The sequence below is a fragment of the Alternaria hordeiaustralica genome, assembly GCF_023758085.1.
Source record: "Alternaria hordeiaustralica strain BMP 2776 chromosome Unknown scaffold_6, whole genome shotgun sequence".
Classification (NCBI taxonomy): Eukaryota; Fungi; Ascomycota; class Dothideomycetes; order Pleosporales; family Pleosporaceae; genus Alternaria; species Alternaria hordeiaustralica.
In genome coordinates this window covers 905,496-928,247 of record NW_026056778.1, presented here as the reverse complement: position 1 = coordinate 928,247, position 22,752 = coordinate 905,496, and the positions used below count along the sequence as shown (strand labels likewise).

General features: G+C 52.9%; 9 protein-coding genes across 9 annotated transcripts; 6 read left to right on the top strand and 3 right to left on the bottom strand.

Annotated features, from left to right (window-relative positions):
- Positions 1 to 1,245: 1,245 nt before the first annotated feature.
- J4E84_004201 (uncharacterized protein) lies at positions 1,246 to 3,361 on the top strand (the record flags this gene model as incomplete). The annotated part of the gene is made up of 2 exons (XM_049386809.1): positions 1,246 to 1,774; positions 1,818 to 3,361. The coding sequence occupies 2 exons, from the start codon at positions 1,246 to 1,248 to the stop codon at positions 3,359 to 3,361; spliced, it is 2,073 nt and encodes a 690-aa protein (XP_049245579.1).
- Positions 3,362 to 4,579: 1,218 nt separating this feature from the next.
- J4E84_004200 (uncharacterized protein) lies at positions 4,580 to 6,064 on the top strand (the record flags this gene model as incomplete). The annotated part of the gene is made up of 2 exons (XM_049386808.1): positions 4,580 to 4,586; positions 4,761 to 6,064. 2 exons carry the CDS (start codon positions 4,580 to 4,582, stop codon positions 6,062 to 6,064), a joined length of 1,311 nt encoding a protein of 436 aa, XP_049245578.1.
- A 642-nt stretch (positions 6,065 to 6,706) lies between these two features.
- ADH1 (alcohol dehydrogenase) lies at positions 6,707 to 7,902 on the bottom strand (the record flags this gene model as incomplete). Its single annotated transcript, XM_049386807.1, has 3 exons — positions 6,707 to 7,494; positions 7,583 to 7,679; positions 7,729 to 7,902. 3 exons carry the CDS (start codon positions 7,900 to 7,902, stop codon positions 6,707 to 6,709), a joined length of 1,059 nt encoding a protein of 352 aa, XP_049245577.1.
- A 1,872-nt stretch (positions 7,903 to 9,774) lies between these two features.
- On the bottom strand, positions 9,775 to 10,899 carry J4E84_004198 (uncharacterized protein; the record flags this gene model as incomplete). Its single annotated transcript, XM_049386806.1, has 3 exons — positions 9,775 to 10,254; positions 10,426 to 10,621; positions 10,808 to 10,899. 3 exons carry the CDS (start codon positions 10,897 to 10,899, stop codon positions 9,775 to 9,777), a joined length of 768 nt encoding a protein of 255 aa, XP_049245576.1.
- A 414-nt stretch (positions 10,900 to 11,313) lies between these two features.
- J4E84_004197 (uncharacterized protein) lies at positions 11,314 to 12,716 on the top strand (the record flags this gene model as incomplete). Its single annotated transcript, XM_049386805.1, has 2 exons — positions 11,314 to 11,466; positions 11,529 to 12,716. The coding sequence occupies 2 exons, from the start codon at positions 11,314 to 11,316 to the stop codon at positions 12,714 to 12,716; spliced, it is 1,341 nt and encodes a 446-aa protein (XP_049245575.1).
- Positions 12,717 to 12,915: 199 nt separating this feature from the next.
- Positions 12,916 to 13,992, bottom strand: J4E84_004196 (uncharacterized protein; the record flags this gene model as incomplete). Its single annotated transcript, XM_049386804.1, has 3 exons — positions 12,916 to 13,619; positions 13,685 to 13,918; positions 13,977 to 13,992. 3 exons carry the CDS (start codon positions 13,990 to 13,992, stop codon positions 12,916 to 12,918), a joined length of 954 nt encoding a protein of 317 aa, XP_049245574.1.
- An 879-nt stretch (positions 13,993 to 14,871) lies between these two features.
- Positions 14,872 to 16,873, top strand: J4E84_004195 (uncharacterized protein; the record flags this gene model as incomplete). Its single annotated transcript, XM_049386803.1, has 2 exons — positions 14,872 to 14,988; positions 15,512 to 16,873. 2 exons carry the CDS (start codon positions 14,872 to 14,874, stop codon positions 16,871 to 16,873), a joined length of 1,479 nt encoding a protein of 492 aa, XP_049245573.1.
- Positions 16,874 to 18,249: 1,376 nt separating this feature from the next.
- J4E84_004194 (uncharacterized protein) lies at positions 18,250 to 18,842 on the top strand (the record flags this gene model as incomplete). The annotated part of the gene is made up of 2 exons (XM_049386802.1): positions 18,250 to 18,291; positions 18,375 to 18,842. 2 exons carry the CDS (start codon positions 18,250 to 18,252, stop codon positions 18,840 to 18,842), a joined length of 510 nt encoding a protein of 169 aa, XP_049245572.1.
- A 1,795-nt stretch (positions 18,843 to 20,637) lies between these two features.
- On the top strand, positions 20,638 to 22,605 carry J4E84_004193 (uncharacterized protein; the record flags this gene model as incomplete). The annotated part of the gene is made up of 3 exons (XM_049386801.1): positions 20,638 to 20,641; positions 20,748 to 22,460; positions 22,514 to 22,605. The coding sequence occupies 3 exons, from the start codon at positions 20,638 to 20,640 to the stop codon at positions 22,603 to 22,605; spliced, it is 1,809 nt and encodes a 602-aa protein (XP_049245571.1).
- Between the last annotated feature and the right edge of the window lie 147 nt (positions 22,606 to 22,752).

The window sequence follows — 22,752 nt, the reverse complement described above, 5'->3', positions numbered from 1 at the left end:
TATGACAGTGCAAAGATTGCCGAGAGTGACAGGGGTCTATTCTGGTCTTGAGCTTGTTCGCAAAACTCTACAAGATTAGACGAGTGAAGGTGCAGCCAGTCAGCATGCCATGGAGCGTCGAAGCTGCTCGGGCGCAATGCACCTGCACAAGCCGGTTGGACATCATCTGGATACCTACAGGATGTGTCTGTCTCTTCAGCAGCGCTGGGGTGGTGCCAAGATGCTGCCTGCGCCACAATGGGTAGCTCTTCGCACGAACTGCCACGAGAAAGCTAGTGCGCTGGGCAATAGGGCTCGCTACAGCAATGATGCACAGCAATCGAGGGTCCGCGGGACGGGAAGAAGAGTTTCCATGCTACGTCGCCGAATGTCACGACGCATCCAAGCCGGCGCGCGCATCATTACCGGGAGGGCGCGCACATCATGGCGTCGCACCCCGGACTGGCGCACACCAAGGCCCAGACGTCTCCCCGAAGGCGCATGCTGTCCAGCTCTGCCGTCTTTTATCGCGGGATCGTCGTGATACTCGTCCGCATGTCCAGACGCTGACGACCGAAAACCCGGACAGCGTCTTGTTTCAGAGTGCAGCTGTCAACGTTACAGGCGCCTCGGTCCCCAGCCCTCGCGTGCACCTGCCCTTGCGACGCTCCCTGCCAGGACGTCCACCATCTCCTATCGTTCGTCATCGCCTGCATGTACGCCAGCCCGCTCAGGTATAATCCAATATTCCGCCTTTGCTCACGACTCGCTGCTGCTACTTGTTTGCTTCTGTCCCGCCAAAAGCACCCTCGACTCCCATGACTTTCCTCGCCCACCCCTCCACCTAGACCAGCGCGTTCCTGCATATCATCCGCGACCGAACGCCTGCACACGCCCTCTCGACGGCCAATTCACCAAGACCTCCTATCCCTGCGCCCTCTCGACACTTTTTGCATTCGCACCACGACGACGGATCTACGCCTTTGTGTTTCTTTCCACTATTGTTCAATCACTGCCATTGCAGCCGCCCTACTACGAATCTTGCGAATCTTACGTTGCTGCGTCGCGTCCCGTCGCAACCGAGCTGTCAGATCACGGCGGTCCTCGACCCACCCCACATCTTCACCCGCGACTACTCGACGATTGACCACCAAATCGAAGTGGAGGGATCGACAGACTTGGCCCACTGCGCGCCCTGTTACGGGGTCGTGATCGCCCTGCCACGGCGAGCGACGGCGCAACGCCTGTCCCCGAGCGAGCGTCAGCATGGCCAACACCGCGACACCACCCTCCAACAATGACTCGCCCACGAGCAAGCCATTGCCCTCGAGAAAGAGAGCCAGCGATGCCACGCCCGACGACAAGCCTAAGAGGACTCGTACCGGTTGCCTGACATGCAGAGAGCGCCATCTCAAGTGCGATGAGACCAAACCGACCTGCAACAACTGCCTCAAGTCCCAGCGCGAGTGCAATTGGGGCAAGAAGCTCAACTTCCTCGATACCACCTGCGAGAGAAATGCATACCTGATTCCCCAAGGCATCGATTATCAGATCGCTTTCATGGACGAGTCACGGACTATTGCTTCGGAATATGTGGGCGGGCGAGAAATGTATCCAGTAGAGGACATGGACGCACATGTCCACATGGGCAACAACGGCTTCGGTATGGGACCGCCAGCTTCGTCGCGCCAGCACATTCCTCCCATCCAGGGCATCGCACAGGAGTCGTACCAGCAAGCGCAACTCACCTACAACTTCGACCAACAGCGGACCCAGCACCAACACGGGCGTTCAAGTAAGTCAACAGTCCATTCCAGCTCTCCGTGCTGACTCTATAGTATCGAGTTTCTCGAACGGTCCAACACCGTCCCCGTACACGATGGAGCATTCGGCCAGTCCCGGACCCCTCCCCACGCGCGACTACCTGAAGAGCCAAGAGGAGGTATTATACATGCAGGTTTTCGTCGAGGAAATCGGCATTTGGATGGACAGCATGGACGCACACAAGCACTTCTCGCGTCTACTACCCTTCCATGCGCTCAACGAACCTATGCTCTTACACGCATTCCTCGCATGCGGTGCACGACATCTCGCCCTTGTTAATCCCAAGTACAGCGAGGAGAAAGCACTCCACTATTACGACGTAGCCACACGAGACCTACTGCACTCTCTGCAGGACCCCGACCGCGATACCATTCTATGTGCCACCACGGCGGTAATCCTCAACGTTTACGAAATCATGGGAGAGCGTGCGCTACAACGGATGAACCATATTGCGGGAGCTCGTGCTCTGATCAAAGAGTGCCGCTGGAACGCTAGGTCCACTGGCATCGGAGCCGCCTGTTTCTGGCTGAACGTCGGCATGGAGATATTGAGTTGTCTGCACTTCAACTGGCAGGTCGCTTGGGACCCCGACGAGTGGGGCATCGAGATGGACTTTACACCGGAGACTGAGTCAGGCAAGGAAGAAGTCTGGACCCATCGTATTCTCTATGTCGTTGCAAGGATATGCAACTTCCGTGCATCGATACCGCGCAACCAGGAAGTCGCCAGGCAGACCTTGCAGGAACGGCACAACGAGTGGCTTCGGCTGAAAGACATGACTGACAGGTGGAACGAGAACATACCACGCACCATGCACCCAATGGCGTATCTGTACCCCGGACAAACAATATCCGGTTCAGCGTTCCCCGAAGTCTGGCTAATCAAGAGAGCATCGATAATAGCGCGGCTCTTCTACCATACATCCCTTGTCTTGCTCGCGCAGATCAACCCGCTACAGGGCCCTAGCGAACCCGACATGTGGGCCATGCTCGAGCAAAACTCCAAGTTCATCTGCGGTATCAGTGCACACGTCAAAGACCGCGGGGTTGCCAGCGTAGCGCTACGTTCCCTCGCCATCGCAGCTGAACCGCTCACAGACCGACGCGAGCAGGAAGAGGTCCTCCAGATATTTGATAAGATCAGGCAAGAGACGGGTTGGCGTGTAGGCTTCGTCAATACAGAGCTGAAGCAGAAGTGGGGCTGGGATACGCCGCAAACCCAAGACCAGAAGCCACAGCAACAACCTCCGCCTCCGCCACCACCACAACAGCAGCAGCAGTTGAATGGCCACATACAGGAAGGCAGTGTTGTGTACCAGCAACAGCCTCAGGTCGTCGTTCAGCAGCAGATGCCGCAAGTCTCGGTTGCACCTGCCCCAGTACAGCGGCGGCCGACGGGCTTTGGTAACCCTCTGCTTGTAGCAGACTTCAGCATGCCACAACATCCTTACCAGACGCACTACGTGCCTGCAAACATTGTTCAGCAGCAGCAACCGCACACATTGCTTCAGCCGCCACTTACCGCAATGAACGGGTACGGCGGACAGCATTTCTTCTAAGCATCCTCAGCACGGCCTTCTTCCTTCCAGGATTGTATTACTCGGCACCTTGTTCTACCACATTTCTATACACAAAGGGCAGGCGTTTGGATTTTCCGTATCTCACACGGCATGGGATACTTCTCTAACGATGTCATGAGTAGCATATATGCGATCACTAATAGCAAGACCACAAGGGTGGTATTTGGAGGCCAAGCGGTATAAATGGGACTTTTGTAAATATATACCCTCTGTTTGAGCAAAATTTGGTGCAAACTCGCCGTCAGTATCTGGCCTTGTTTGCGTGTACAATCTATCAGCCATTGAATACTCAATTTCTCTATCCCGCTAGTAGGTGGCGAGGAGACAGCTTGAACCCCAGGTTCACTCCCTTTCGCAACTGCCGTATGCATGCACATCTCACTCGCATATCGCTCGGATCATGATCACTAGTACGAAACCCAATCTTCGCTTCGGCAAAGTTCCGTTTGGTGTGATGAAGTACTTCATCTGCTAGTCATTGCTAGGCCGCCCGTACCACCTGTCACTCAGCCCTAACACTAGCTGTCTACGCCACACCTGCTAGTAAGATCAATTTCGTCTTTTCTCTCTACATTCGGTAAAAGGGCACTCATATATCAACACAGCGTTCTATCTAGTCGATGCGAGGAGATATGGGTGGGTTGCGGCCATACAGTCAATTGTGCACATCGCATTACCCCTTTTCGAGGATACTGCATCACACCCAGTTTGGTGCAGCCGACATTGCAAGTCGAGCCGCCCGATGATCTCCCTGGATTCCTGGAATCCTTCGTGCGTAAATCCCGTCATCTATCGCGCGAGCAAAGACCATGAGTAGTTCGTCGATCAGGTTCGCGATGACCGACACCATATCTCCACATACCAAACACGAACATGATTTTAGCAACATCACGACTCGCCTTACCCACCGCGCCATGTTGCGATTTATTCCATTGGTTGAATTAGCAGCATGGTGGCGCTTTCCCCTGGGTTTAGCGAGTCAGGGATGCAACCTGTGCCGCAATATGCGACTTATACCCAAGCGCTCCAAGAGGGAACAAAGGAAATACGAACCAGGCATCCAGCCGCCAACCACGCCACAAAAGTGTCAGCTCATGTATTATCTTGGACAATGGCGCTCCTTCAACATGTCAGCTTTGTCTCGCATTCTTCCCTCTTGGGAGTCGTCTTCTTTCTTTTTCTACTATATCGTTCAAGATGCATCGTGCATTCCGGAATGAGAAAGGCCCGCATTATGCGCCGAGAAGACCTCATTCTCCCGTTGGACTAACTCGAAGGCGCAGTCGTCGCACGGTGCTTCTTATAATTACAGTCTGCTTCCTTGTACTTTACAGATTTCTTCTGCCGCAGCATCACGGAATTGCCCTCCGTTCATCAGTCATCAATGACACATCAGCCTCTAGGATACCACCTGCAACGGAAATCCCGCAAGGCGCCGAAACCCCAATATGCCCGGATTCGCCAATTGCAAACGATGTTCTGGTAGTTGTCAGAACAGGTGCAACCGAAGTTCTCGAGAAGTTACCCGTCCACTTCGCAACAACACTTCGCTGCGTGCCAGACTACATTGTCTACTCCGACTTGAGAGAGGAGGTTGAAGGTCACCAGATACACGATGTTTTCCAAGGCATCAGTGACGAACTCAGAACTTCAGTACCAGAGTTTAAGCTCTACGATCACCTTAGGGCTCATGGAAGAGAGGGCTTGAAGAACACGACGCATCTCGGAAGCGGACCAGGAGGATCGCTAGACAATCCGTCGTGGAAACTTGATCGATTCAAATTTCTACCCATGGTGGATAAGGCGCTCACATACCGTCCGAATGCGAAGTGGTTCGTGTTCATCGAAGCCGACACCTACATGGTTTGGCAGAATGTACTCCAGTACCTGAGCCATTTCGATCCCGATCAGGCATTGTACATGGGAAAGCACATGTACATCGGCGACACTCTATTCGCACACGGCGGATCCGGTTTCGTTCTCTCCTCCACCGCAATGCGCAAAGTAACAGAACGAAGAAACGCCAATCTCGCCGAGTACGACGCGTTCACAAACAAGAGCTGGGCAGGCGACATGGTACTAGCCACCGCTCTGCGCGAAGTCAACGTCCCTCTGTTCTGGGCATTCCCCCATTTCCAAGGCGAACCAGTATCATCACTCGACCACAACGTATCGAAGATAGGCCGAACACCATGGTGCTACGCCCCCATCACCTACCATCACATGCGCCCAACCGACATCCAATCCCTATGGACCTTCGAGCAAACCCGCCAACAAAACGGCCAAACCCAACTCCTCCACCGCGACGTCTTCAAAGAGTACATACTCCCCCGCCTCTCCGCCAAAGTCGACGACTGGGACAACCTATCCATGGACGTAGAACCCGAAGACTCTGGCCCCTTTGAGAAGTGCAAATTCATCTGCGAATCCAAATCAACATGTCTCCAGTTCTCCTACGCCGCAGGCAAATGCTCTACATCTACTGGAGTCACATTGGGTGAGAGTGCAAAGACACGGTGTGTGGAGTACTCTAGCGCGGCGAGCAAGTGCATTCGCTGGCAAGAAGGCACACAGTTTGCGGGCTCGATTCAATCGGGTTGGATGATGGATCGATTGGAACAGTACGTGTTGGATATGGATAGTACGTGTAGTGAATCTGAGGAGGAGAGGTGGGTCGCTTGAAAGAGAGATTAGCAAATGCGGAGTTCGAGCGAACCTCGCGCTATGTCGACTAGTTCATGCAGGGCAAAGAGAACAAAGAGGACGCCGTGCTGGTGCGCTTTAGCTTCTGAGCTACGAGGCTGCACATGAGGCGTCTTGGGAAGACGTTCGGCTGACGGTACTGGACAAGACCTACTGTGTTAGTACGCTTCCGATAGCAGATGCGGGGAAGTGGTGTTGGTCTCGAACGAGCAAACACTCTTACATCATCATTCGGGAGCTTGGATCCGTTCCGTGTCACTATTGAACGATCAGGCTGGGCTGACCTGGCGAAGGATATCATGTTTGGCGCGGCTGAAGAGTGACTGCATGCAAGAGCAGAAGAGCACGAGGGAAACATGGGTTCTAGGACGAAGATTGGCAGAGAGGCACTGCGATGTCTTAACAAGGGAGAAGGACAAGACTTATGGCATATACGATACGTCTGCACCGAGCCTGATGCTGTAATGCTTGCGTGTTGGGAAAACATCAGGTACAGGTCATATTTTACGATACCTCGAGTTTTTCAGGAGGATGTGCATAGGAAGATGTCGAGATATTGTTTAACAGATAACTTTCGATATATACATTACATTTGCATTTGCTTTAGTGGCAGCTAACACCCTACTTCGATGTGTCCAGGACATAGCGTCCAGCAATAGCACCCTTGTTCATCTTGTCGTACACCATCTGGAGTTCAGAGAGACCGACAACCTTGTACGGAGCCTTGATCAAGCCGCGGCGGAAGAACTCGATAGCCTCTGAGCTGTCCTTGCGGTTACCGACGTATGAACCTTGGATTCTGATCATCTTGATGACAGTCTCAAAGACGGGTGCCTTCAGGTAGGCGCCAGCGGGGAGACCAATGCAGATGACAGTACCACGAGGGCGGACGTACTCGGCGGCTTGCTGGAAGGGCTTCTCGTTGACGGCAACAAGGATGACAACGTGGGGACCAAGACCATCGGGTGTTGCCTTCTGGACGTCGGCGACGAGGTTCTTGCTCGTGGAGAAGTCGACAAAGGCCTCGGCACCAAGTTCTCCAGTGCACATCTTCTTCTTCTCATCGCCAGTGTCGATCGCAATCGTTCGTACACCCATAGCCTTTGCGTACTGGCAAGCAAGCGATCCGAGACCACCACCAGCACCGACGATGGCGGCGAATTGACCCGGCTTGACACCTGACTCCTTCAGACCCTTGTAGACGGTGATACCGGCACACAGAACTGGAGCAATGGCGGCGAGATCACATTCCTTGGGAATGCGGGCGACGTGAGCAGCCTTGGCGATACAGTATTGCTGGAAGGTACCATCGACAGTGTATCCAGATAGAAGAGGCTTGGGGCAGAGGGGCTCGTCTGCTTGCTGGCAGAAGTCACAGGCCAAGCAGGAACCGTTCAGCCACTTGACGCCTTGTGATGAGTTAGTATTGCTCGAAAAGACATGTGTATTCTTATTCGGAAGTATCTCCGAATATACACAATAGAAGAGGAAACTTACCAGCATAGTCGCCAATCTCTACATCCGTGACGAGGTCACCTCGTGCGACAACGACACCAGCACCCTCGTGACCACCTACGAGAGGCAGCTTGGTGGCCTGGAAACAATTAGAATGTGAAATCGGTATAAGAAACAGAAGTACTCACCAAAGGCCAGTCACCGTTCACAGCGTGAAGGTCAGTGTGGCAAACACCACTGTACTTGATGTTGACCAGAACCTCATCAGGGCCAGGCTGCTCGACGGGAATCTTCTTGTACTCGACGGGTCCACCGGTCTTCTGGATGACTTGCGCCCATTGCTCCTTGGGAATTTCAGGCATGTTGGTAATGTTGAGTGAGTATGATAGGTCGTCGAATGTCAGAGTATTTGTGGTAGCTGATTGAAGATGTGATTGATGGTGGATGTCCTTGGTTGCGTAGAAGATGTACGCTTTATATACTTGTCGTCAGTGCCGAAAGAAGCTCAACGCTTTAACCCCACCTGGAGACCAACATGTCACTTCGCCAGGGTCCGGATACATTCGCGCCTTCTCACAGGAAGCTACAGGCAATGCGTCCGTTCATCCACGCCAAGCCAGGTCTCCTGCTCAACACGTCGGAGTTGGACGATCACTGATGGGCCTTGTTCATTGGTCAATCATCAGAGAAGTACACATGTACAGTGGAGCTCTGGAGGGGTACACGGAGGAGGATTGGATGATGGCTGGATCATGATGCATCGGCTGGGTGGGAGCGACCATAGCGCGAGCGCGAAGCATCCGTGGTAAGGCGAAAACTACTGCCGGAAATAGGAAAGTTGGTGTGGTCTGACTCTAGCGCATGTAAATCAGCTCAGGGATTATGGTTCGAGGCAAACCGTCGTTGAGTATGGTGTGAGGGGTGATTTGGAGGATGGTCGGCTAGGTGGGGTCAGCGCCAGGCTTCTAGCTTCTTTCGACAGAATATCTCCTGAGAGTCGTTGCTCAGCACACAACGGCCACGGCCGGTGCCGCAAATAACCCAAGGCAAAAAATCGTACTTGTTCAAGTGACAGGTGAACTGAAGGCGTGGATGGCAATGGTAACATCCTACCCAGGCTCGGCCACAGTTCGGTTCAATCGCGCCTCGTCTCCATCTGGTCCCTCCACCCCATTACTCGACAGCTCATGTGAGAGCCCAAATCCGCGTAAGTGTGCATTTGAGTTGATGAAACCTGCCAGTTGGGTCGGTCGAGCGCAAATTCCAAACGCTATTGCCAGATCTTCTGCGTAAGCTCTCCCAGCCACATGTAGCCGTGCATCTACATCTCCCAATTGAGGACCTCGAGAAAGCTAAGCGACCAATAAGAGAGTCTTAGCTCTGCCTCTAGACAGCTCCACCACACGCGGCTCCTGTCGTACTATGCGGGGGTTCTGGATGCCAGGAGGCGTGGGAATAGCGCGTCCGCAATCGCGGGGTAGCGGACACTGGCTTGCTCGCGTCAATCGAAAGCGGCCGGATGTTACGGAGCAAAGGGACGGTTGACGATGGATATCCTGTGAGCTCAGAAACATAGGCTCCGAGCGAGATCTGCGTTGGCTGGGAAAGTGAGGGGCTGGAGACCTAGTGGTAAAAAGCACAGGGATTCCCAGGTCCGGAGAGCGGTGTTTTCCCCTGGACTGGCTGTGCGGATGACGGGAGGGCGAAGGCTCGGAGACGCTCGCAACGTTGGAGCACAAGGCCCGTCTTATACGTCGCATACATGAGTACCTTCATGACCTCCTGCGAACTACACGGCCGGTCGCGACAGGATGACAGGTCGAGTATGATGAACGACCAGCCTAATGCGGTCAGCTACGCTGCCCATCAAGGACTTAACTCGACCCAGACCATGGAACGACCACCTGCTACGGTACCTAACGACTAATTACCATGGCGGACGGAACCTTGGAAGTACCTCATGTGAAAGACGAAACTCAACGACCTAGTCTTACAAAGGTAGATAAGCCCGACTTTGCATCACAGTTGGATATTCCAACTTACAAGGTAGGCTATAACAGGCTGCATGATCAGATCCATGCATGAAGACAAGGGACGCAAGTTTCACAGAATTCAATTGTGGTATCATTAATAGGCCAGAGCTCAAAAGCTCTCTCGTCATAAAATCGTTACAACATAAGGCATAGGGGCGGAAAAGCTTCAGTCAAGAACTGATGCCCCATATTCGTACGTGTCTATTGCACCATCACGTCGACAGCCTCACCATTGCCGTTGGCCGGCCGCTCGTCGGCGTCCTGCAAGCCAAAAGGTAGAACGGGAGGGATGTCCTTTTGAGCAGCTCGTGCCTTGGTCTCCGCCCACTGGCGTAGACGCACCAAGCTCCTCATGCGTGACTCTCCATGTGCCCCCATGCTCGTGAGTATCGCCTCGTTGACCTTGCTCGCGACATGCCGACGGAGCGAAGGTTCAAGCAGTTCATTGAGCTCCTTCTGGAGTGTTCCAGGGGTGGCGGGAAGGAAAATGAGCAACGACATAGTAAGCTCGAGATCCTTCAGGAAGTCCGTGTTTGTAGCTGCGCGAGGAGCTAGCTGAGACGACGCGAAGCTAAGAGCGGGTGTGATGTCGGAGGCGGTGGATGATGTGCATGCGCGGATGAGCTCGATGAGCTGCAGACGCAACAGCGCGAAGTGTAGCGATGGATCTGTGTCTAGAATCTGACTCGAAGTTAGCAAAGCCCAATAAAAGGTATGCGACATGCGTGAGTGGGTTTGTTTGCAATCATATTAAGGACTGAAGGTTTGATTATCATCAAAGAGATTCTGCGTGGTGCATGAAACTGGATATAATCCTGCAAAGGGTGGACGAAGCGGGAAGAGGACGCGTACCTGAGGGTTTAGATCATTGATCTTAGTAATGGCGGTGTCAATGTCGCCAGCATGGATAGACCGTCGTATCTCTACGCGGGACTGTATGGACTCCTCTTCAAGAGGTAGCTGGATGTTGGCTTCCTTGGCGAACTTCTCAGCAGCCCTCGGGTAGCCTTCGCTGACCAGGTAGTCCATGATGACAAAGTTGATGTCCCTGAAGCGCATACGTTAGCTTGTTGATCAGATGCCAGGCAGTGTAGCGCGCAATGCAGCAGCTACTGCGAGATCAGAGATACAAGTTAACATGTTCTCCACACGTTGTTTCGGAGAGATTCCCAACTTATTTTGAAATCATCATGTGGGGCAGTAGCTGAGGCGGCGCGGATAGGTAGCAACTTACGTCTTGGACGGCTTGATGTCATCAATCTTCCTCTGGAAAGGATGCTGTGTTGGCGTTGCCGCCGACACCGAAACGGTAGATGAGCTCTGCATGATTGTTAGAGGGTGGTGAGTTTTGCGACAGCAGATGCGTTGGAGCTTACCATGGTGAAGCGAGGCGCTCAGCAAGCCTCAGCCGACGTCCATCAGTGAAGGATAGAGCTGCCCGACCGTTGGTCGAGTGTGCTGGCAGTCACGCAAAGCTTGGTGCGTGATGAGAGAAAGTTTGTGAGTGAAGGTTCGTGGAAGAGAAAGACTGAGCTTGCGAGCTTGGCAACGCTAGTGGGGTGGGTCGTTCTTATGTAAGCACGAGCCTAAGTAAAGAGCCGCCCGCTGCAGAAACCCGATCGTGCTGGAACCCTGCATACACCCTCGACATTATTCAGTCTTGCTATAAGAGGTGCGGTTTGGTAGAGCATGAGATAGCAGAAACACGGTCTCTTTTGGAAATCCGAAGAAATCACAAATATGGCCTCGGCAGGCCGCAAAACGCACTACGAACCGCCGTGGGGCAACGCGAGCATTATTGGTGTAGCTGGTAGTTCTGGATCTGGAAAAACTTCTCTGGCACTGGCGATAGTGGCATCTTTGAACTTGCCATGGGTTGTCATACTGTCTATGGTGCGTACCAGCCTCGCACAGTGGGTCACGTGCTCCAATCAGCTAAGGACCACTGCATGTAGGATTCGTTCTACAAGCCTCTGACGCCAGAGCAATCTGCAGCGGCTTTCCGGAACGAATTCGACTTTGATTCGCCCGACGCTATAGATTTCGACATCCTGGTCGAGCGCTTGAAGGACATCAAGAGTGGCAAGGTGGCTGAAGTGCCTATATACTCTTTCCAAAAGCACGCCCGCCTTTCCAAGACGACCACGATCTACTCGCCGCACGTCATAATTCTAGAAGGCATCTTTGCTTTGCATGACCAACGCGTGCTCGACCTCCTGGATCTCAAGATATTTGCGGAAGCCGACGCTGATCTGTGTCTCTCGAGACGTCTCGTACGGGATGTGAAAGAACGCGGACGCGACATCGAAGGATGCATCAAACAATGGTTCGCTTTCGTAAAGCCAAACTTCTACAAATATGTTGCGCCGCAAAGGGAGATTGCTGATCTCATCATTCCAAGAGGTATTGAGAACAAGGTCGCAATCACCATGGTGAGCAATCAGGTTCGACAGACGCTAGAAAGCAAGAGCATACAGCATCAGACGGAGTTGAGACGACTGGGCAAGATCGCGGAAGATAGCCCATTGAGCGATAATGCTATCGTACTGCAACAAACGAACCAAATCAAGGGAATGCACACCCTGTTACTCAACCCGACCACGTCGAGAGAAGACTTTATCTTCTACTTCGATCGCATGGTCGCGCTTTTGGTCGAGAAAGCTGCGGATTTCTTGCCTTTTGAGTCACACAAGATCACTACGCCCCAGGACTACACGTACCAGGGACTCAAGAAGGTTGCGGAAATCAGCGCAGTAGTAGTCTTACGTGGTGGAAGTGCATTCGAAACGGGCCTTCGAAGAACCATTCCAGACTGCAGGACCGGGAGAGTATTGATTCAGACGAACTACAGGACTGGAGAACCGGAGTTGCATTACCGGGCTCTTCCCGAGAACATCGCAGAGCATGGACTGGTCTTGGTTCTAGATCCGCAATTCTCCACAGGTGCAGCGGCATTGATGGCGGTCAGGGTACTGGTTGACCATGGCGTACCGGAGAACAGAGTTGTCTTTGTGACATATACGGCAGGGCGCGTAGGTCTTAACAGGGTGTTGAGCGTGTTCCCAGATATTAAGATTGTGGTCGCAAGGCTGGGTCATGACGAAGAGGCGCGTTGGATCGAAACTAAGTACTTGGGATGCTGAAACAGGTACGCGAATCACATGGAACGCAGGTAACGACGAGATTGTTGAGATTGCGTACCATGTTCAGTATATGATCGCATTTCACACACATGATTGTATATAACCAACATAGTCTTGCCCGAACGCCGTGCCTCGTGCCAACGCCGATAAATGCCAGGTTCGCACCGAGCCAATGATGCACCGCTGTATACTTTGGGTATCATAGGAAGTACTCTGTCGTGACTTCCTTGCCTTGCTGTTGCTGCTGCTCTGCTCGGTGGACATCGTTGTCGGGGCTCGCATCGAAAACATTGAAGAAGCGTTCACCGGTATCGCTGACCTCCAGTACACTCGCCATGTTACCGCACCGATAGCAGTAATTCGGTGCACTCCAGACAGTGCTAAGCCTGTCATCGTACAGAACCTGGTAGCCCTCTTGACATAACTGATGTGCGCGTAGAATATGCGACATGGAGTTGACTTCCAGAAACTTCTTGACGACTTGTGCTCCAAACGTATAACCTGCACCTCTTGGGCTGAGGGAGAATTCGTCTCGTTCGGGATCTGGGTCGCTCCAGACTAGGTCCGCCATGGGCCCCTCGTGAGGTATCTCTCGGAAACGGTCGATGATTTTGATTTGGTCGATGGAATGTATTGACGGCGAGAGACCACCGTGTACGCAGAATATCTGGTCGTTGATGACGACGGATAGGGTGAGGAAGTCGAACATGTCGGTAAAATAATGCCATACGTTTGCGTTCCCGTACTTTCGCGAGCACTCGGTGTAGAAGCCATAAGACTGAGTGACTCCGCGCGATTCGTGGTTTCCGCGTATAAGGTGGACTCGGTGTGGATAGCGAAGCTTCAAGCATACGAGGAGCGATATTGTTTCGACAGAGAAGAGACCGCGATCGACGTAGTCACCTAGGATATATTAGCGTCATGAAACGAGGTCGCGTGCAGCATACGGCCAATGGACGGAGACGCACCGAGGAAGAGGTAGTTGGTGTCGGGACACGGCCCGCCAATCTTGAATATCTCCATCATATCGAAGAACTGGCCGTGGATATCACCCACGACAGTAACAGGCGCTCTGATATGCACCACATTGCTCTCTTTCATGAGCAGCTCCTTGGTTTTGGCGCATATTGCCTCGACCACCGACTCGGCGAGCAGCTCCTTCTTCGACAGGCGCGATATGCATTCATCGAGGTCTACGGTAGCTGCCACAGTGTCAGCACAGCCACCCAGGGAATGCGCAGGCGTCGGCGACTGACGTACACGGTAGGCCGGGCATGTTGGTGTTTGTGGGGTGGGTGTTGGTGTTGGGGCATCCGCGGCGCAGCTCAGGGTATCGAGTCTATACTGGTCGCTAGCAGGTGTCTGTATCGTACAATCATCCTCGGGGGCGCATCGAGGGGCGGTATCTGGGCGATGGCGCGAAAGGCAGCGACATGGCAATGGGGGGCAATATGTGCCTGTCGGCCTGAAATGCGGCGGCATCCCGCGCTGGCCCTGGCCCAAGCGCAAAACGTGACCACGCTCCAGATTTCATTTCTACGCGACAACCGTTGGCATGCTTCAATGAGAAGGGTGTGCACTCGGCGTCTTCACCCTCAAGTCCTCCCTCCCGTCGCGTCATTAGATTCTGATGTCCCGAGGCCAATCTCTTGCATCCCTCGCAACCCGCCATTTGCATCCTGCTGTGCTCTCAATAGCAACTTCCAAGGGTTTTCCTCACATCAGCCTGGCTTGTTTCACTTCAGGGCTCTTTCCGTCAACTCAATTCCGTCTTTCCCAACGTCATAGTTCCGCCCCAAGTCATTCAGCCTTCACGCGTTATCAGAGCACCCTAAGTTCAAAGTCCCTCCATGAGCTTGGGCTTCTCTTTCGTCGTCCTGGCTCGTGCGCTCGACCAGACCAAATTTTGAGACGCGCACCTCTCAACTCGAGAACACTTGCCTACATCCAGTCCGACCTACATCACCACTTCCGAGAAATTCATCGACTCCATTTCTTTCTATACGGTCCCGAGCATCTTACTCCTGACGTGCATCGCAACAGGTAATTTCCAGAGTGGGCATGTCGTGGAGCGGGCCTGTAGCAGGTTCGGCGCCTTTCCAGCAGCAACCGTATGGCAATGGCCAGCCATACGGCCAACAGCCGCCCTATCAATATGGGCAGCAGCCAGGACAACAACCGGGATACGGACAATATCAGTCAGGAGCTGCCTATCCGCCGGCCGGTCCACCTCACCGTGCTCCTCATGTTCAGTAGGTTTCTTTCTCACCACGTACTTGCAGTTCGGCCAGATATTTTGAAAAGAACAACAACATCGAATCTCAAGTTTAGATTCCCCAAAGGCCGTTTTCTGACATATGTGTAGACCTCCAAAGAAGAAGGGAAATCCGATAATTACTCGGTATCCCCCTCCCCCAGGCTATCGTGGGCCGGCGCAACCCCAGGGTCCTTTTGGAACCACTCAGTTTTCCAATCAGTACCAACCGCCGCAGCCTACATTCTCACAACCACCCCCAGTACCTCCAAGTTACCCACAGCAAGGTTATGCTGCTCCCCCTGCGCACCATGGCTATTCCGCTCAGGGTTATAATCAGCCGCCGCCCCAAGCTCCGAATTATCCACAGGCCGCATATCCGCCGGCGCAAGCTAATTATCAATGGCCACAACCAGGTTATCAGCCAAATACAGGTTACTCGCAACCTCCGAATCAACCTCCTGCGCAGCCCTATGCACCACCACAGAGCCACTATCAAGGATATCAGCCTCAGCATGCGGCCACTAACACCAATCAACAGGCTTATGGACAGAATCCAGCGTGGTCACAGCAGCAGGGGCAAGCATCCTATCAGTCAAACCAATACAGCTCAATCAACGGATTACCCAACGATAGTCATTCCACGCCGGATCCTCACGCTACACCAACTCAGGCGACTGTTCATCTCACTACATCTCGTACCCTTCCACCGTCTAATCAGTCCACTAGTGCTTTGAGTGAGGGGAGTTCAGGCGAGAAGCCGCAACTGTTCCTTGCCTGGGACGACTGGGATTTCGATTTCGATGGTGCTATATGGCCCAAAAGCAATGAACCTGTCGATCCGGCCCTAAGTCTCGGAGTTATCATCTGGCATCCCGCAAAGCAGGTAACACGTGCATTACCATCAACCTTCGCCGAGGCCGAAGAAGACGCACTGAAACCCACGCCAGAGAAACTGGACAACGGAGATTCAGTGTCGATGTACTTTACAGCCGACAACTCGCATGAGGCTTTCTTGAATGTTAGGCAGACAGACGAATGGGAGACGCTTCAGGATGATCCAGTCTTCGTCGTATTCACAGACGAAGACATGAAATCCAATCTCGTCTCGCTAGAGGATTGTATTGCTCAACGAGATCGACCGGACGAATTGTACGAGGAGGTACAGCAGGATGAGGATCTGGAGATGCGCGATGCTACGTGGGACATTATGGATAATCTTGAGCAAGCACTCGCTACAAACAGTGGATCCACCAAACCTGCCACTACGGAGTCTGAGACAGCACCTCCTCAACAGCTAAGCCAAGAAGACATCCTGGCTAAACTGGGCGTGACCGGGACTCCAAAGCCACCATCAGATGAGCAGATTTCACTACCATTATCTGCCTCCGATGCGAAGATCCCATCGGCACTTCCTGGCAAGCCATCATTGCCTTCTGCCTTCACAAAGACTGCAGAGCCTGCTCTTCCACCTCAACGAGCGCAATCGTATGGAGGGCATCGCAACAATACACATGGACCTCCGCTGCCTCGGCCGTACGGCTCCGTGTCGTCTTCGACCACCTCTAGGCCCCCACCCCCACCTCCACCCCCAGAACAACAACGCTATGATCCTTGGAATGCGCCTCAGCGTAGTGGCCATGGTCTCGATGGCTCCAGGGGCAGTCCGGCGCTCTCTGAAGGAAGCAACCACACCATGGCTGGCTCTGATTTCGAGCCCGAAAACCCCAGCAGCGAGATACGACAGGATGTGCCAAGTGCAACCTCACTCGACCGAGGCGATAGCTCTTTCTCTCGGAAGAGGAGCTATGAGGATGCGGACCACGAGCATGAGCGCTTGCGGCAGCAAGAAGACTACAGCAAACGAAAGCGGCGCTCTCAAGTTGATGCTGCGTACAGGTAAGTCCTGCCAATTCCTTTTAACGCTCTCCAATTCTCGTGCAGTATCTTACCAGTCACAGCCGACGTTGAACGTCCCGTCAGTATTTCGGCACACCCACTGCAATGCTTGCTCGGAATTTTTGTCAGAGCCGTCAATTCTTGTGGCTGCCGTGTCATTCGTCAAGAACACCTCCCGCCAGCCTCTTGACCTTGAACAATGGTCTGTCTAAGATACTGGATCATTCATTTTCTCTAGCATGTTATCATGCTGGATGATGCCCTACATTTTCATTCACTGCTTTGCTACTACACCCTCACGTCTACAGGGGTTGACGACTGTGATTTCATTTTCTGTCTAAAGGATGCTTTGATGAGTTTGTTCAGAAAGGGTGGCTTATGGGTATGGCGTCATTCAGCGCTTGATGTTCATTTCACAGGGCACGTAATGTCCTTTTCTCTTCACTGTCTGTTCCAGACGTTCTGTCATCTTGTCACCTTCACCACCATTTATATTAATCTCATTCGATCTTCCCAGTTGTCGCGTCAAATTCTGTCAATGTCATCCTTCTATCTGTTCACCTACCACCATGTTTGATCCTTATTCTTCAGATCACGTTTCCTTGGTGTTTAGTCCCGTAGTTCGCTCGGAGATTGCGATCTATGTTTGATCCCTATAGTCCAACAAGATCACACAATCGTATGTGCAGTAAGTATATGTTGGTACTCGTGGTGTGCGTTGCTAGCTACTGCAAGTAAAATGGCGCCAGCCACAGGACATGCATACTACGCTGGCACTCAGGTAGTCAGCTGCAAGCTATTGTCTACCTTCCAGCGAGGGCTGTGACCTTGAAGATATTTGATCCATGATGCGTAGCAGAATCTACAGGCTGAGCCACATGTGCTAATATCAGGTGCTAATATCAGGTGCTGGGGAGGACAGCTCTTCTGTATGTGATCCAACCTGTGTGCCACACAAAGCGTTTGTTTTCAATGGGACATGAACACGTACATACTGAACTAGAGAATCAAAATGGATTATGCGCAATGATCAGTAGTCTTGGATATCTGATAAGTGACATTTGAATCTGTGCGAGGCAGGTAATTGGTTTGAAGAGCTTGCCACTCGATAAGAATAATTTAGAAACAAAGGATTGGCCTGGAAAGACATCGAATTGCATCCTGACTAGCGCTAGTGTTGAAGCGGTGGTTCTCGTATATCGTATTCCAGGTACCTCGGCGGATGCACAGCCACGCACAGCCACAATGTGCGTCATCAGATCAAGCGACTGCAGGTACCTCTCACTCAGGCGACACCCCAACGCCAGAACAACGACTACGACCTTGTACCTACAGCTGCGCAACCTAACCCAGAACTCTACATCGCGATTAACTGCCATCATGTGCGGCTCCGACTGTTTCTTGATGCTTCTGAGCGTCCTGGTACGTCCACGCCCCCGAAGCTGCAGCAGGCACCAGCCATCTCTCTGCGACCCACCGTCTTCAAGTACTGACACGTCAACTAGTTCCCACCTGTGGGGGTATGGGTAAAGAAAGGCCTCTGCAGTGCCGACTCTCTTATCAACCTCGCGCTCTGCTGTCTCGGTTTCCTGCCAGGCCTCCTACACGCCTGGTACGTGATCCTCCAAAACCCAGATCCGTACGACGCATACCAGCAAGTGCCCGATCGCGAACGCGGCGCAAACAGCAACGGCGGAACCACATACTATGTCATCACCCACGAGCAGCCGGCTGGAGGACAGGCGAATTACGGCACCGTGGGCAGCCAGCCAAGCAACGGCCAGTTCCCCGGACAGCAGAGTGGCGTGACAAACAGCTTTGCGCAACCAAAGGGAAGCAAGGCCGCGAAGGGCGCTTCAGCCCCGAATGCTTCAGCACCGCAAGCCGGCGAAGGTAGCTCGAGTCAGCCTGAAGGGCCACCACCGACCTACGCAGATGTGATCAAGGGCGACAACAAGGTTCAGGGCCCATAAATGGACAGTCTTGGGGCGTATATGTCTCAAGAGAAGGGACATGTAGAGCAGTACAATACGTGTTAAGCGGCGCACAGGATTGCTTGGACCGGCAGTAGGGCGTTCATGATACTGGATATAAATATCTCATGTGGGAAAGGAGTACTTGATGTAAACATTACAAAGGATTCGATAACTTTACTCCGCCTTTCTCTTGCAGTCATGGTACACGCGACTAGCTTCTTGATCATGTGCGTTGTGAGACTCCCGCCCATACGTCATCGGCCGGATTGCATACTGTGGCTGCATGAGCGACGGCAGACGTACAGATAAAAAATTGCGAACCGTGTCTTACTATCATACTGAGTGCTATATCTATGAGCAATCTCGAACTCGATTTTGTGCGCACGAATCAGGTTGTTGCGGCGTGCCGCCACCCACGTCGCTGCGGCATGCCTTCGGCGAGTGCGCACCAATGCTGTGAGGACGGCCCCGGCATTTCTTTTGCTTTGTGCCCGCCGACATCCATGGCCTTTGCGCAACTTGCCTAGTTGGGCAACAGACATGGGAAAAAGCAAGAAATGTCTGATTGTGTTAACGCAGGCGATAGGATATATTTTCCCTCGTACGCGGTGTCCAGTCGAGGGTGGGCGCGCCATGATGGCGCCATCGTTGTGCCATCATCACTCCAGCTGTGCAACTGGGGTAAGGACATATGCAGGCGCAGATCACCAGGTCAGATGCGATGCACATCTAAAAGCTATCATATCGCGTGTATATAAATGCAGGATTAAGCGGACGCTATTTCAGATCTCTGTCATAGCCGCATGCATCTTGCTGCGAGTGTAAGCTTCGATGCTTGTCGTGCGTATAAAGATTATTCGCGGTATTTCAGTCGCACTCGGATGCAAGCAGACGCAAAACAAGCGTCTGGAGCTTACGGTGTACAGCAGACGTGGTAAAACCTCCAGGGTGCAGCCTGCGACGCCGGCCAAACAGCCATGGGGGAAAGCAAGGAAACTTCAACAACACCAGCAGATTCCCCAGATCAAGTATCGTGATGCTTTGCTAGTGCGCAAGCTGGCATGCAGGGTCGACCACTTAAGCGTTTCCAAGTCTGGCCGCGTCGTCATGCCCAGACCGCCTCTGCGCCCCCGATGCTAGCCCAAGCCCCAGCCAAGTGCCTCGAGTGAATCTTGGTTATCCGTAACAAGGCTTGACTATCATGACGTGAAGCTTCGCACATCTGTCTTCCGAGAGGCAATCACGTAGACTCCGAACGCAGTGATTTGCGTTTGCATGCGCGCGCTACTGTAAACACAGCCTTTTGACAATCCCGTTAGCTCCTATTTGCCCCCGTCAACTGTGGCTGAGGCGTTTCTCATTCGTGCATTCACACAACAGCCACAACTATACTCGTCAGTGTTGGACTCGTCAGTGCGCTGGCCTCCTGTCAACGCTGGTTTAATTACCCTTGGCCCCTTCCTCCCTTTCTCCATTCACTCACCGGTCCTTTGTTCTCAGGGCAACCCTCCAACGACAAATCTCCGACACAAATTGCACGCGTACCTGCGTCTGTTTCTCCCCGGTTGCATCAGGCACATTTCTTCGCGCGCTTGTTGGTCCAGACAATTGTTCGCCCCCATTTCATCCGTTTTGGCCCCCAGCCACCCGTTCCGAATCACAAGCAACTCGTTCCGAGTACTCACTTGGCATATCGAGCTGCAGGTCGCACTTCTTGAGCGCGACTCCCAACTGGACCACATATCCACCACTAAGTGCAAGAAGACGGCACAGCTGCCGCGAGAGTAGATCAATGCGTAAGTGGATCCACATCTCCGAGAATCGAGATCGCGATAGGTCTCGATTATCCCTCGACCCGACTTCTTCTGCCAAACACCAGAACACATCTAATAATGAATCTAGATACCGTACGAAGGCAGGCACATCGCGTCGCGTCGCAACATGGCGGCAACGGCGCAGCGAATTACAACCCATTCGCCCGACAGCGGTCGCGAGACGTTAACCTAGACGAAGAGAACGCAGTACACAGGACGCGATCCGAAACCCATGCTACACCCGCCATCGAGGAGCAAAGACGGCTAGAGAGCATGCAAGCAGGCAAAGAGTTCGGTATGCCCGGCCACCACAACACCGAACCATCTGCATCTTCTCCAACATACGGAAGCGCGTCTACGACTATCCCGGAGTCAACGGAGGAGAAGGATCTGATGTCCGAAACGAATGGCGCGCACAAGGCTTCCGGTGACAGCACCATTGCGCCTTCCAACCAAGAGGCCAACGTCGGCCCTACCCGTCGTGCCAAATTCAAGGGCATCTTCCGCAAAGACCACGATGCACCAGATGTTGAGGCAGAGGACCCGGAAGACGACGAGCTTTCGCTAGAGGAACGCAAGAGGAAGGCTCACAAGAGGAAGATTCCAGTCGGCAAACAGATCCGTTTCGTTCTTTTCGGTGCCTGGATCAATGTTCTCCTCATCTTTGTGCCCATCGGGTTTGCTGTTAGATACGCACACCTGAAACCCGTCCCGGTTTTCGTCATCAACTTCATCGCCATCATCCCGCTCGCAGCCATGCTCAGTAACGCGACTGAAGAGCTGGCCATCCGTGTTGGCGAGACTCTTGGTGGGCTGTTGAACGCTACCTTTGGCAACGCCGTCGAACTGATCGTGTCCATTCAAGCCCTGCTCAAAGACGAGATCACTATTGTCAAGACTTCACTCATTGGCAGCATGTTGTCGAATTTGCTATTGGTATTGGGCATGTCCTTCTTCCTGGGAGGAATCAACCGCCTGGAACAGTTCTTCAACGTCACGGTTGCACAGACGGCGGCATCGTTGCTCGCTCTCTGTGTTGCATCGCTTATCATTCCGACTGTGTTCCACAACACCATCGCCGAGGACGACAGCACCGCGAACAATGGTGCTGCCGATGCTGTCAGGAACCAGGAATTATCACACGGCACGGCTGTTATCCTCCTCTTGGTCTACGCTTGCTACCTTGCCTTCCAGCTAAAGACTCACGCTACCATGTACAACGAGCCTAGCCAAAAGGTCCCTAAGCGCAAGTCTGGCAAGAAGGAGGAGGGCGATGCTTCGCGCGGCATCGCAGCTATTGGCGCCGGTACCGCTGCAGCTTCTGGAGGCGGTGTCAACATGAAATCACTTTTCAAGAACCCCGACGGCTCAGAAGACGATGAAGAAGAAGAGGAGTTCGAAACACCCTCGCTCTCTGTTCTCGGCGCTCTCGTCACTCTGGCAATTTCCACAACTCTTGTCGCTTTTTGCTCAGAGTTTATGGTCGAAAGTATCGAAGGTCTTACCGATACCGGTAAAATCTCTACTACCTTTGTAGGACTTATCTTGCTTCCCATCGTCGGTAATGCTGCCGAGCACGCCACCGCTGTCACTGTCGCCATCAAGGACAAGATGGATCTGTCTATTGGTGTCGCTGTCGGTTCCAGTATGCAAATTGCTCTTCTCGTCTTCCCGTTCATCGTCATCTTGGGATGGATCCTTGGCAAAGACTGCATGACTCTATACTTCGACAACTTCCAGATCGTCACGCTGTTTGTCTCGGTATTGCTCGTCAACTACCTCATTCAGGACGGCAAGTCACGTAAGTTTACTCCCCCAGCCTGCTCCTGTGCGCCTTTTGCTAACAAGTTGCAGATTGGCTCGAAGGCATACTGCTCATGGCCAGCTATATCATCATTGCACTGGCTGCCTGGTTCTACCCTGAAATTTTGGAGAACCAGTGCTAGACGAGGTCTCTCGCAGACTCTTTCTTTGTTTTCTTCATGTGCATACTTGTAGGGTTTCTTCGGAAAGAGGTGGTGAATAGGGAGTCTTCTTTGCTTACATGGGTATACATACTGCACCTACTGCCGTTTCCTTTCGAATTTGTTCCG